Consider the following 14,918-nt stretch of genomic DNA (forward strand, 5'->3'; position numbering starts at 1 on the left):
CAACCAACCAACAACATGAAACGGTTGTTGGCAACCAACAGAGCCTATTTCAGCTTGCAAAAACTGTTTTGTTTGAAAGTGTACCGTTAAGGTCTTTAACGAAGTGCTCTAACACACTTCAGTCTCCCCAATATATTCTAGATGGCGAAGTTGACTTGGTGAGCACTCGTTCTTTTTACAGAAGGCGAAAGTTAGCGGCTTATGATCAGTGAAAATGGTGAGCTACGTTGCGTCAAGCTGCTTCACTTTGGTTGGTTGCGGGTATGATTGGATCGCTTTGGTTTTGATTAGCAATGGACGTGACCCCTCCTTTGAGACAAGGTATCCTAAGAAACAGACCCTCGTGTTAATCAAAAACGCATTTACTTGGATTCACGACTACTCCATATTGTTTCAACCTTTGGAACAAAGTTCTTAAGTTGCTGGCGTGCTTTCCACGTGAAGATGAAGCGACTAATGTGTCATCGATGTAGGCCTAGTAGAAGTCCAAACCTCTCAAAGCCTCGTCGATTAATCGTTGGCAGTTTGCGCTGCATTCCGTAAGCTGAATGTCATAAACGGAAACTCGTAAAGACCGAACGGTATTGTGATGGCAGCCTTTGACATATCTTCTTCAACTACCGGGATCGGGTTGAATGCTTTCACCAGATCTATTGTTGAAAAGACAGTTTTACCATAGAGCGTTTAGGTGAAATCTTGGATGTTCAGAACCGGGTACTTGTCGGTGGAAATCCGGACGTTGAGTGCACGATAATCTGCGCACGGTCTCCACTCGTTATTATTTGTAGGCATCATATGCCAGGGGCAGCCCACGGACTATTTGATGGACGCGCCAATCCTATCTGGATCATGGTATTGAATTCCTTTTTTGTGATGTTTAACTTGTCCGGAGCTAATCGGTTTTAAAGCAACTAGTGGCCTGACGTTGTGACTATGTAATGCTTATTTCGGTGACACACCATTTTTCGAATTCCGTCCGGATGAGTTATTTCCGCAAATTCATGCAGGATATTATGATGAGGGATTTTCCAGTAATTGTTGTGATGGTCGGGATGGTACATTCTGCCATTTTTCCTTGGCAGGTACGATGAGTTGTTGAATGGTGAAGACAACCGTGTTGAAGATCTTGAAGGAGTCCGTAATGTGCTAAAAAACCTGCCCCAAGTATTGGTTTAGAAACGTTCGCTATAACAAATCTCCATTGAGACTCCATTGAGACCAGCATTTACGTTGGGGACGGAGACTTTCGGATCTGGGCTGTGAATGCGATCGAGAATGAGAGCATCGACGTTTACGTCTGGAAGAATTTTCGGATTGGGAATCCTGTTTGATTGTGTGAAGCTCCGTTGACAGCTTGCAGATCGCAAGCTGACTTGATAATTGCTAGATTAGCTGCGTTAAACAGGTTTCCGCTTCTGAAGGCGGGGATGTTGTCTCCGCGATAATTGACGACAGTGTGGCGTAGGCCTCATCAACTACGTCGGCTACAATTTGTAGTGGCTCCATCGTTACCATAATCGGTTCAAGAGCACATGGCACATCAGCGGCTCCGGAATTGTAGTACCGCCGAGACACTGCAAGCGGCGGAGAACTGTCCTCCATGAGTAGTCTTATTACCGCCGCCTGGCAGGCATTCAACCATGTTATTAATTCCTCGCGTAAGCAGTTATATGAGCTATTTATCACGGACTATGTAATTATGCCGCGGATTTCGGCGGTATCCCGGTATATAGCGCTATGTAAATATTGCTGTTGTGGATCTTTTATGTTATACCTCACAAAGTTTGCCTCCACGATTTTAAACTAAATTTCAGGGTCGTGGGGATTGAAGTCTAGAAAACTTGGTTTTCTGCAGGCATATTGGTTGTTCCCGGCATTCTCATTGTTACTGCTTTTACGTTTACCTTGAACCGGGCAATTTTCTTTTTTTAAATTTCGGTCACCACTTTGGGGATTGTCAAGTTAGGTAGGTAGAAGTTGAATGTTTCAAGGGACGTCTTGCTTCGATGGAATGCATTTCGACAACAAGGATTTTTTTCCATTCTACCTCGATCAAAAGCATAGTTGAATTTTTATCTTCTTGAGGTCTCGTTCCGTTCGGAATCGTGTCGACTCTTGGTGATCGGTTACGCCATTTTGTTCTATCAAAGGCTTGTTCTGGATGCAGATGTGAGGATTTGAAATCCCCGTCCAATGTATCAAGCCACCATTGTTTTGGCTGGCCTTTTGGTCGCTTACCACCGACTTCTATGTCCAGACTAATCTTGACAAGTGAATTCTCGCCAGCGGGAGTAACGTGACCATACAATCGAAGACGCCTCTCTGGCAATTTTTCCGCCACTGGTGCAACCCCATACCGATCACGAATATCTTCATTTTGCATGGGAATATGATGTATTACGTCACTCGTCCAACGTAACATCTTCGTTCCAATTACCGCCACGCGGCGTTCATTGTCTTTTATAGTCAGCCTACTCTCAGGATCATAGTGGCGACATGACGAGCGACAATTTTGAATTTAAGACATATGTTGATACGTCGATCACAAAGAACGTCATTTGTGGAGCACCACTTTATCCAGGTTGCTCTAATACGAGAAACAATTCCATAACGCAGTTCTCAATTAGCTGATAACATAGACCCGGGGTATTTGAAGCGTTCAGTTCTGAGCATGTCACTGCCACTAATAGTGATTGTGCCTATTTCATTGGGATCGGTCACCAAAAATTCAAATTTATTCATATTCACGAATGAGTGGAAGCGGATATTGTGTTGTCAATTTTATCATGCGTGTAGTGACAACTTACGTACTCCTTATAAAAGACAGACGACTAAGATTTCGTCCGAAGGAGAGGCTATCCATCAGACGTTGACTCGCCCCTTTATTGGGAGCAGCGTGACCAAACAAGTTTAAGAAGACTATCGTGTTTGCTCACTTATACGCAAACACACCACGAGTGGGATTTATATTCTAGGACAGAGACAAATATTTGTCTGATACAGAAACAGATTTTGTCTAAAACAGGCATCAATCTGTCTTATGTTTGAATCAGGTATAGATATTTATCTGTCTGTTGTCTATACCTGGAAGTGACTATCTGGCATGCATAAAAGAACCGCTGACATAAGAGTGTGGAGTTTGGAGACGATTACTTTGAAGGGGACGAAATCGGTCGAAGGCATTTTCCAGACATGATTTTAATATATATACATAGCTTGTATTCGGTCGTGTTTCGTCGTTTCCAATGAGCGTTAACCAATCTGCCGTGTCGCGTCGGTTTGTTCCCGGTAGGCGTGCTTCTGAATTTGTTTCCTTTAACTTGTTGTTATATGGCCTCTGTCTTGCCCTTTGACCAATTCTTGCGTACTATATATCCTCAATGCTTCTTGCAGGAAAGCAAGTGCATCTTGGCATTTCAGATCACACAATTGTCTAAAAATGCACAAAGGCTCAAGAATGATGTACCCCATTTTTAGAAATCATTTTTATTTCTCAGTGGATTTTTTTTTCAATTACCTTTATTTAATGTTCGAACTTTCAATTATTGCCGATGTCAATATTACTGACATTGGTGTATATTTTTCCCAGCTTACTTTTTTCTCCGGTGCTGTGTTCGAATGGCTCAAATCGTTAGAGCGCTGGGCTGTCGTAGCGGAAGGCAGCAATTCAGATCTCATATTCTCTCTCTCTCTATCGGGTACTCATCATATTGCCTCTTATAGTGTACTGTAATCCTATAGTGTATCGTTACGGTCTTGAATGAAGTGCTCTAACACACTTCAAGGCCCTGATCCAATATCAATTGTTGAGCCAACGATTATTGTTATCATTTCCGGTGCAAATTTTAAACTTCTCGTTTGAATGCTTTGGTCGTCCATTGTCTTGATATCGGACGGTTTTTTATGAAAACTTTCATATTTAGTGGACGTTAATCTCGTTCCAACCAACCAAGAACATCAACCCGCACTGGTCAAACGGGAAGAATAAAGATAGGAGAATACAACTTTGAGACCGTTGATAATTTCTCTTATCTAGGGTCGAATATCACAGCAGATAACAACTACGACGAAATCCGCGCACGGTTGTTGCAGCCAACAAAGTCTTTTTCAGCTTAGCGGGGAGCGTCTGCTTGTCGCACAGTCTTCGAACCGGCTGTGATGGTGATCGCGGGAGTGATCCCCGTTGCCCTCCTTGCCAAGGAGCGCAAAGCTATCTACCTCTGTAGGGGCGAAAACTTAAGAGAGGTGGTTGCCCATGAAGAACGTCAACGCACCCTTACCGAGTGGCAACTTTCTTGGCAAAATGAACCAAGGGGCAAGTGGAGTGCGCAGCTCATCGACAAACCCATGGTTGAACAGAACCCACGGTGAGATTGATTACTTCCTTACCCAACTTGTAAGTGGGCATGGAGGTTTTCAGTCTTACCTGCCCAGGATTGCGAAGGCGCGATCTCCTGATTGTGTGTTTTGCAATAGAGTGGCGGACGACGCCGAACACACCTTTTTCTCTTGCGAGAGGTGGGACGGCCTTCGCCAGCAGCTTTATGCAGACACAGGGGAGCTCTCTCCAGACAACATTGTCAGAGATATGCTAAAGAGCGCTGGCAGCTGGAATCGTATTGCACATTATGTTCAAGCTCTTCTTATTGCGAAGAAGATTGAACTCGACTGGCGGAGGGATCGGACGGTACGGGGTTTCCTGGACTAACAATAACTTCCTTTCTCCCCTTCCCTTCCGTTGGTGAAAGGAATTCCCTGACTTGAAGGCTCCCAAAGCCGGGAGAGCGGGAGGGCTAGCCCGAAGTAATGTTGACACATTACGGTTCCAGGCTAGTTCTCTGATGACAGGGAGGTGTTTAGTTGGTAGTCCGCCAGCGTGCTATTGCGGGAGTCCAACACTCTGTGCGTAAACGCATTCACCTACCCTACTCCCAGAAAAAAACCCATAGCATCCAAGGTCTTACTGTACAAGACAATGATCTTACCAGTCTTCATGTATTCCCCGGAGACTTGGGTTCTTAGCAAGAAAAATTGCGAACTCTTGGCCGCTTTCGAGAGAAAAATCCTCCGAAGAATTTTTGGCCTCCTACATGAGGATGGACGATCCCGTAGCCTACATAACGATGAAATCAAGGAGCAATACCATGGCCGTCAGGTTGTGGATAATATCCGGCTCAATAATTTACGGTGGACGGGACACCTAATCCGTATCGATGAGGATGATCCAGCCCGGAAAGCCTATAAGGGCAATATCTATGGTAGAAAAAGAAGACGAGGAAGACCCTGCCTGAGATGGAACGATGTCGTAGGTTAGGAAGGAGGGTGATATTGATATTATCGGCATACATTACGACCTGTATTGTCTTAAATGGCAGTGTACCTTTGATATCAACAGGAGCTTTAACCCAGTTCTCCTAGGAATACACGAGAACTGGCAATTGAAAGCTAATATCATTGTATTGTACAGCGAGAGTTTTGACCCTATGGTCAGACGTTTTCAGCAGAATAGTTTTGTAAGGTAAAATACAACAACCGTGCGCAGATTTCGTCATCGTAGCTCTTATCAGTTGTGATGTTTGACCCTAGGTAGGAGAATCCGATCTGAAAGTTGTAGTCTCTTATCTTTATTGTTCTCACTTGATCAGTGTCATTTAATGCTATTGGTTCTTTTGTTTTCGGTGCTGACGTTACAAGCATATACTTCGTCTTGCCCTTATCAGTGTGCACCCCAAGATTTCGCATCGCCTGCTCAATCTGAATGAAGTAGACTGTACATCTCGGGTTGTTGTTCCTACAATGTCAGTATCGTGAGCATAGACTAGTAGTTGGGAGAACTTGAAGAGCACGGTGCCTCCAGTATTTACACCATCATCACGGATCACTTTTTCGAGGATCAGGATATATGATAGGGTATCTCCTTATCTTACACTGTTTTTGATATTGAATGCTTCCGAGAGTGATCCTATCGCTTTTGTTTAGCATTGTACATTCGTCAGGGTCAGCCTAGTTAGTCTACCAGTTCGGCTAGGATATTGAATTCTATCATCTATCATAGGCACCGTTAAAATCGGTGAAAAGGTAATGTAAATGATGGGGATATTCCAACAGTTTTTGGAATATTTGGTCCTTGAGGAAATCGTATCTGTTGCTGATTTTCTTGGAGATATGATTCAATGATGTTCTGGCGTATGGGGCTATCCGACCTAGCAAGGCTGCAAAAGATATCTTATAGATGGTACTCAGCAGCGTGATACCCCTATAATTGCTGCACCGCCTGATATCAATCATCAGGTGGTTAGTCGCCTCCATATTTAACCTCCAATTGGGCGATATTTTGGTTGTTGAGCACTTCATCAAAATACTTAACCCATCACTCCAATATGTCCATCTCATCGGAAATTAGATTTCCCTCTTGGCAAGGGCAGGATGAGCATCGAGGTATATAATGCTTCATCCTACTGACTTGTTCCAAAAACGGGCCTGGCGCAGTTGCTTCCTGTATTTCTGGAACCTACTTCTAGCACTTGGCTTACTAGATGGCCGCTATAATATATGGCGGTCTCACAATTTTTAACGATTTAAGGGAAATTCATTGTTCGGCTTTTAGCAAAAAGTGGTCAGAAGGTGGCAATAAATATCCGACTAAGGAGGGTATTACAGAAGATGCAGGCAGGCTGCGCCCGGTTGAGGGTCAGAGGAAAAAGCAGGGGAGGATTATATAGCGCGGAAAATTAATCAAGGAATCAGCAAACGAGCCTACCCGATGAAAGCAGACAAGACCGCGTTAGTTTGCAGGTGTTGAACATATGAGACCAGAAATACTTGGAGTTTCGCATGACAATGTGAATTATAATAGAAACTAGCCAGATATTCCTGCGCGGATTTAGTTGTTAGTAATTTTACTGAAGTTTGTGGAGCTATGGAGTGAGTGAGATCACTATGACTTCTGAAGCACTTATATTTTTTCTTTGCTATGTCTTTCACACGGAGTTTCTTATGGATTTCAATGGCGAATCAGAATGGGTAACAAAGCAGGGATATGGGGTAGGAAGAAATGTCGAAAGGAAGCAAGTTAGATAGATAGTATTGCGATATGCGTTCAAAATATTATACGCTCACGTGGCCTGCATTCACGATGACACTTAGCTTGTTGCATTCTTCACCAACTCATAAGCCCAGTGGTCCTCCGCTTAGGACTATCTTTAGTTACCTCCTCCTTTCCACTGAGTAGATATAATTTAAAAACCTTATCGGCATTTGAATCGCTCACAGTCTTTTATTGGTGAGTTTGATGCCTATAAGTTTTATCAACAATAAATTCCATTCCAAAATTTCTGTTTTCCGAAAAGTTCTGCTGGTAAAAATTATGTACGATTTCTTGTCCATGAACTCCCTACCTAGTAATTTCGTTTCTTAAATTGCTACAATATTCAGCTTGTACTGTGCCATCTGTTCAAGGATGGTATCTAGTGTTCTAGGTCTGTACAAGGATTGCACATTCCAAGACCCAAGTGAGCAGCCCAACGTCCATTTCCATGGTAGAATAATGTCAATAAGGGTTGTATTGACGGTATCTGGTACACGCCACGGGAAGGTGACGGTTCGATCTTACCCGCTAAATATTCTAATATCTTCGCCTTACGTTTCTACCAATAACTAAAATTTCCTAATGGGGAGCTCCTCCTGAATTCATCATCATCATCATCAACGGCGCAACAAACAGTATCCGGTCTAGGCCTGCCTTAATAAGGAACTCCAGACATCCCGGTTTTGCGCCGAGGTCCACCAATTCGATATTCCTGAAAGCTATCTGGCGTCCTGACCTTCGCTATCGCTCCATCTTAGGCAGGGTCTGCCTCGTCTTCTTTTTCTACCATAGATATTGCCCTTATAGACTTTCCGGGTGGGATCATCCTCACCCGGATTAAGTGACCCGCCAACCCTAATCTATTCAGCCGGATTTTATCCACAACCGGACGGTCATGGTATCGCTCATCGATTCCGTCATTGTGTAGGCTACAAAATAGTGCACCCTTATGTAGGGGGTCAAAAATTCTTCGGAGGATTCTTCTCTCCAACGCGGCCAAAAGTTTACAATTTTTCCTGCTAGTAACTCATGCCTCCGAAAAATACATGAGGACTGGCAAGATCATTGTCTTGTACAGTAATACGTTTCCAGCGGAACAGTTTTTGTGAGCTGAAATAGGCTCTGTTAGCTGACAACAATCGTGCGTGGATTTTATCGTCGTAACTGTTATCGGTTGTGATTTTCGACCATAGATAGGAGAAATTGTCAACGGTCTCAAAGTTGTATTCTCCTATCTTTATTCTTCCTGTTTGACCAGTGTGGTTTGATGTTGTTGTTTGATTCGTCTGCGGTGCTGGCGATGCCACCATATATTTTGTCTTGCCTTCATTGATGTGCAGCCCAAGATCTCGCGCCAGATGCCGCCTGCTCGATCTGGATGAAGGCAGTTTGTACGCCTCGGGTAGTTCTTCCCATGATGTCGATATCGTCAGCATAGGCCAGTAGTTGGGTGGACTTAAAGAGAATCGTACCTCTTGCATTTACCTCAGCATCACGGATTACTTTCTCGAGACCCAGGTTAAAGAGGACCCATGATAGGACATCCCCTTGTTGTAGACCGTTGTTGGTCAGGGTCAGCCTAGTCAGTCTTATTAATTTCGTCGGGATACCGAATTCTATCATGGCCGTGTAGAGTTTTACCCTGGCTATGCTATCATAGGCGGCTTTAAAGTCGATGAATAGATGGTGCAACTGTTGTCCATATTCCAACAGTTTTTCTATCGCTTGCCGCACAGAGAAAATCTGATCTGTTGCTGATTTGCCTGGAGTGATGGTAATGATTGGTATGGGCCAATGATGTTCTGGGCGTATGGGGCTATCCGATCTAGCAAGATAGCGGAGAGTATCTTATAGATGATACTCAGCAACGTGATACTTCTATAATTGCTGGACTGCGTGATATCTCCCTTTTTATGTATGAGACAGGTAATGCCTCATTGACAATCGTCAGGCATTGATTCGCTGTCCCACATCTTGAGCACAAGTTGATGAACCACTTGGTGCAACTGGTCGCCTCCATATTTAACCAATTCGGCTGTAATTCCATCGGTTCCCGGTGACTTATGATTTTTTAGCCGATGAATTGGAAGGACTGTTTCTCCTAAACTTGGTGGTGGCAGTATTTGTCCGTCGTCTTCAGTTGGCGGGACCTCCAACTCGCCAATGTTCTGGTTGTTCAGTGGATCATCAAAGTACTCAACCCATCGCTCCAATATGACCATGCTGTCGGAAATAAGATGTCCCTCTTTGTCTCGCCAGGATAAGCATCGAGGTGTATAAGACTTCATCCTGCTGACTTGTTGGTAAAGATTGCGCGCTTGGTGCGGTTGCTCCCTGTACTTTTCTAGTTCACAGACCTGTTGGTTCTACTAGGCTTCCTTTTTCCGTCTGTAAAGTCGCTTCTCCGCTCGCCGGAGTTCGTGATAAGTCTCTGCACGTGCCCGCGTTCTTTGAGAATACAACATCACTCGGTATGCGGCATTCTTCCGTTCCGTTGCTAGCTTACATTCATCGTCAAATCAGCCGTTCCAACTCCCTTTGCGACTGGGGCCAAGTATGTTTATGGCCGTATTTATGATAACGTTCTTCAGGTGGTTGTGAAGATCATTTGTTGATGCTTCATCTCTAGGTCCTCTGTTGGCTGCGGTTATTGCGGCATCCATTTCCCCCTTATAGGTGTCGCGGAGGGTTGTGTTGTGGATGGTTTCAGTGTTAACTCTCACCTGATTGTCAGAGGGGATTCTAGGTGGTATTGTTATTCGAGCTCGGAGCACCATGCCAACGAGATAGTGATCCGAGTCTATATTGGCCCCCCTATATGTTCTGACATTCATCAAGGCTGAGAGGTGGCGGCGTTTGTTCAACACGTGGTCAATTTGGTTGAAAGTGGTCCCGTCTGGAGAGGCCCACGTATGTTTGTGGACCGCCTTCCGCGCAAACCAGGTATTCCCAACAACCATTTCGTGTGACCCTGCTAATTCCGTTATCATTTGTATTTTCGTGTAAGCTATGGGAACCAACGTAGCACCTAAATACGGGCTCCTTCCCTACTTGGCTGTTGAAATCCCCAAGTATGATTTTAATATCATATCTGGGACAGGCTTCGAAGGTTCGTTCTACTGCCTCATAGAAGGTATCCTTCTCCGACTCTGCAGTCTCCTCTGTAGGGGCGTGAACGTTAATGAGGCTTATATTTCTAAATTTGCCTCGCAAGCGCAGAGTGCATAGGCGTTTGCTGATGTTTAGAAAGCCGATAACAGCAGGTTTCATTTTCTGGCTGACTAAGAAACCTACTCCGAGCACATGGTTTACTGGATGACCGCTATAATATATGATGTAGCGGCTCTTCTCCAGGAAACCGGTTCCTGTCCATCGCATCTCTTGTAACGCTGTTATATCAGCCCTATATTAGGGCAGGGTATCGGCTAGCTGCTCATCAGCTTTATCTCTGTACAGGGAGCGCATGTTCCATGAGAAAATGCGCAAATCGTTAATCCGTTGTCGTTACCGGGTTCGTCGTTGTAAGATCCATCCTGTCCGAGGCTCATTTCCTGGCTTCGTAACATCGGTTTTCCGTGTAGGGTTGTTAGCCCTACCCAACCCCCAACCTGGAACACCAGTTGGTACAATTTGTCCCGTTTTTAGGGAGACTCGCCTTCATCCTTCTCCGTCTGCAGCTTTTCGTTATGAAAGAGCTCCCAGCGGTCACCACGTGGAGGTGGAGATAGGGTTTGGTAATAGAGCTGTTGGTGTTGGTTCAGCAGGCATTTCCCAGGTTTTATGCTCCATCGTGGGTACCAATCCACGTTTCGCCCTGGGACCTATAATACCCTTTGACCACCTGAATTCAGCAAATGGAAAATCTTTTTGAAGTTATGCATTTCGTTACATGACATGTAATTTTTGTTAAATTTGAAGTCAAATATTGATGTAATTAAAACGCCTAATATCAATAAGTAATTATTGCCTCTATAAAATAACCATATCTTTTGACTATCTACAAACTCACATTCAACTCACTGAAATCATGACGCAATCTCCTCGCAGCGTAATAAAGGAAACTTCAGTCCACCAACAGCAACATGCGCCATTCAAAGTTGAATAGTGTGACAAGTTAGCCACCAACTCACCTTAAAATTATTGAAATTCTATGAAATATTTCTATTTTTATCGGAAACAATACTGACTTCATCTCCTACTAATCACCACAACTAGATAACCGAAACTCTTCTCTCAAACCATTTCCATTTCTTCATTCTTATGCTTCCTACTTTTTGTTGGCGAGATATGGTAATCTTAAGGAGGCCTTGACCTCCTCAAGCTTCCGCCAGCCAATAGATCGTGAAGCCATAATGAATGCAGTTGATGCTGGTATTAATGTCAACTAGTAAAACGTATTCGATAAAGAAGCATCAAACTGTGGATGGCTCGATACGTTTGTAAAATTATGCAAATAGAGGTGAAATATGGATGCTAAAATGAACCGTGAAGATATATGGGTGCATACACATTTTCAAATAACTACGAAAATTTGTGCATATTTTTATTAAACATTGGTGATGCGAATTGAAAAAATATTTTTAGATACATATGTAAAGTATTTTTGCTCATGGTGTCACTTTTTTAGTGCGAAAAAAAGATTTTCATTAAATATGTAAATATGGTTTGAGGCCAGTGTTATAATCATCTTCGCTATAGTGTAAACAACATATTGCAAAATCATGGCTAGAAATATAATTATTAAGAAAACCTACGTTCCCAACGCTTGCTGTAAATATGAAATATACAACGTCGTGCAAGAATTACACATATTTCATAACAAAACAGTTAATTAAATGTGATTCTTTTGCTTAAAATATGATAGAATCACAAATGTGGGACGTCATCAACCAGATTTTATATTACGTATCCCAATCAATCCTGAAATGTTGGAAATGATTCGATAATTTATGTCTATTCCATGAAATTAAATATTCTGTAAAATTACACGTGTGGGGCCAAACGTTAGCAAAGTTGGCAGTTTCCTAATTTATGACATATGATGATAATATTTAGGAATTAATAGGTTTCCGACATCTAATCAGGTACTTTTAATCCATCACTACAAGCAAGAACTCTCAATTTCTATGATAAATATCGAACATAGTGCATGAGAGCTAAACCAGTTACGTTCCGAATATTATGCAGGAGAGTCAAACACAAGAAGAACTTGTTCTTAATTTCCACACATTTTTGCACACTCAAATGGGAAGATCCTATTTCTGTTTCAAAGCGATCGGGAATCCCCCATAGAAATATTCTACAGTGTAAAAAGAAATACATTTCAGCATTTACATGACCAACAATGATCTTAAACTATTAATAAAACAAAGTTACTCCCCTGAATCTTTCGTTTTATTAACTTTAGTGGCAATTTTTTTTTTGCTTTTAAGTTAATGAAAATGAATTCAATACGCAAAAGCCTTTGCTGTTAATTTCATAATAGGCATACATCATATTTGAATGAAAAATAAAACTGCAATTATATCAGCAATATAAATTCCATCGGCTAAGAACAAACAATATTCAAAATGGTGTAGTTTTGGGTTTTAAAATTGTTTACTGAAAGACAAATGTTGAGTGTCAAGTTCCGTACGCAATAAATGAGTACTCCAACAGTGGATAAACCACATTGCCCCAGTCATTTCCAGATCGCTAGATAGAAAATTCAATTTTTAAAGTAAGCATATGCTCTATGATATTCTCAGTAGTAGCAGCACACTGACGGGAGTTTCCACTTTCGCGCCACGCATTCAAATCTCGGGCAACATGCTGATATCCTCCCGAATCATCTCCTTAGTCGGGTAATATGGGAGGCTTTCATGGCCCAAATCATAAAAATATAATTGATACCATCTGTGCTGCTTAGGAATTGTGTTTCAACTTAGCTAACTTCTTAATTTCGTCATTTAATCCACTTTGAAACATCTGAAATAATTCAGGAGATCCAACGTCATTTTAGTGAATCGTCCCCTCCCTTTTACTATTCCAGGGTAGATTCAGGTATCGAACTAACTGATTGTTTGTGTTGCGTCATAGAGTCGTCGACCCTCTTTCACTCTTTCTGCTATTAAACCTGTTACTTACACGATAGTATAGACAATGTTCGCAATGCAATTTGCGTGAAGGGAGAAAAAATCATGAAATCATGGAACCAAGTTAAAGGCACGATCCACAAAGCAGCCTATGCAACCCTCGTTATCATCAAGCCTGGTAAGCAGTTAATCAACCGGGATGGAATGGCGATGTCCAAATGATGATCTGGAAGAAGTAACCCCTCTACCACAAGTTTTTCGATGATAAAACGCTGACCATTTAGCAAATTTACAAAAATGTCAATCGGAAAGCAAAGAAAACGACCGCTGTTATCCGAGCAGTCCATTATGAATATCTTTACGATAAATTGGACACGCAGAACGTTGATAGAAATCTATATCGACTTGTCAAAAGCTCACACCAACTCACAGAGGATTTCGGACAGTTCTTTTGCGTTAATAACAAGATCGGTGCCTTGCTTACAGACGGACGAGCCGCGAAGTATAGATGGTGAGAACATTTCGATCAGATTTCAACTAAAGAATTTGTTTTCCCTCCACTTCCAGAAACACTACCGACATTTGGAGCAACTCCACCTGTGAGCGCGACGGAAATAAAGGAAGCAGTAAACCGAATACAATCGGGACAAAAAACAGAACTTGACGATATCGCATCTGAATTCTAGAAAGCTCAGTGAATTCTTCAATCTGGTTATTGAGGAAGACCGGACACCATCTGTCTTGCAAGAAAGCACCACTATTCCAATATGGAAAAAGAAAGTAAGCCCAGCAGAGTGTCCAAGTTACTGTCAGGTCTGGTTGCTGCATCATGAATGAATATTTTTGAGCGTATTTTTCACAACCTAATTCGCGACATCGTTCAGATAATCGTGAATCTAGCGGAGTTTTTCAAGAAGTGCGGACTACTGACATAATGCACGCGCGCGATTATTCACAGAGACACATCGTCAGAGGCACAACCCCTTTTTACACCGCATTTCTGGATCTGACATAGGGAAGTCGCTTGACCGTGTGCCACATGAACTCATCTAGAGTGCTTTGCGACAACACCTAGTACCAGAGAAATCCGTGCGCTGGACTAAATTGCTCTACAAAGCAAAGCAAAGTTCGAAGTGCGACGGGTATACCAAAATCGCTCAGTCGGTATTTATCAAGGAAGCGCCCTCTCATCACCCCTCTTTCTTCTTGTTATGGACACTATCACATTGGACATCGAACGTCCGGCGCCTTATACGTTGGTTGTAGGCAGAGGGACCGCGTGGAAAACCAACCGGTCTCTTCTGCTCCAACTTTCACCACAGTCAGTCCAGTGTGGTAGTTTTCCTTCTCCACTTATCCTTTTTTCCTTTTCCTTCTCCACTTATCTTCTGAAATATTTGAATACTGAAGTCCTCTTGTGAAATATTGGAATAGTAAAGTGTGGTTGGAAAAAAGTGGACAATTTAACATTTTATTTTCTTTCATATGATAATAAACAGAAAAACAAACGAGTTGGCTTGGATTTTAGGAAACACGGTGACCGAAATGATCTGATTGCCAAGCTGATCTCGAGTAACTTGTTCAAAAATGGAATGATCTCCTCATACTGCATGGTCTGAAATTGAATCTGAATAAAACGGAATTTTTAACGACCGATCCCAATGAAACAGGCACTGGCACTGTAAATGGCAGTGACTTTCCTGAACTGACCGATTTAAATATTTCGGATCAACGATATCAGTCAATAGTGAACTATG

The 14,918-nt window shown here is 42.6% G+C and overlaps 1 protein-coding gene across 1 annotated transcript; it reads left to right on the plus strand.

The window, feature by feature from the left end:
- The first annotated feature begins 13,458 nt into the window (after positions 1-13,458).
- Positions 13,459-13,910, plus strand: LOC119648546. Its single transcript, XM_038050315.1, has 2 exons — positions 13,459-13,663; positions 13,729-13,910. Exons 1-2 carry the CDS (start codon positions 13,459-13,461, stop codon positions 13,845-13,847), a joined length of 324 nt encoding a protein of 107 aa, XP_037906243.1. The 3' UTR covers positions 13,848-13,910.
- The last annotated feature ends 1,008 nt before the right edge of the window (positions 13,911-14,918 follow it).

This window comes from Hermetia illucens, chromosome 2 (genome assembly GCF_905115235.1).
Source record: "Hermetia illucens chromosome 2, iHerIll2.2.curated.20191125, whole genome shotgun sequence".
In the NCBI taxonomy this organism is placed as follows: Eukaryota; Metazoa; Arthropoda; class Insecta; order Diptera; family Stratiomyidae; genus Hermetia; species Hermetia illucens.

Excerpts from the sequence above, each read along its gene's own strand:
- LOC119648546 (XM_038050315.1), top strand. The coding sequence starts at position 13,459 with ATGTCAATCGGAAAGCAAAGAAAACGACCGCTGTTATCCGAGCAGTCC. Across the intron at positions 13,664-13,728 it reads ACAGACGGACGAGCCGCGAA|AAACACTACCGACATTTGGA; the intron begins GTATAGATGGTG and ends CTCCACTTCCAG.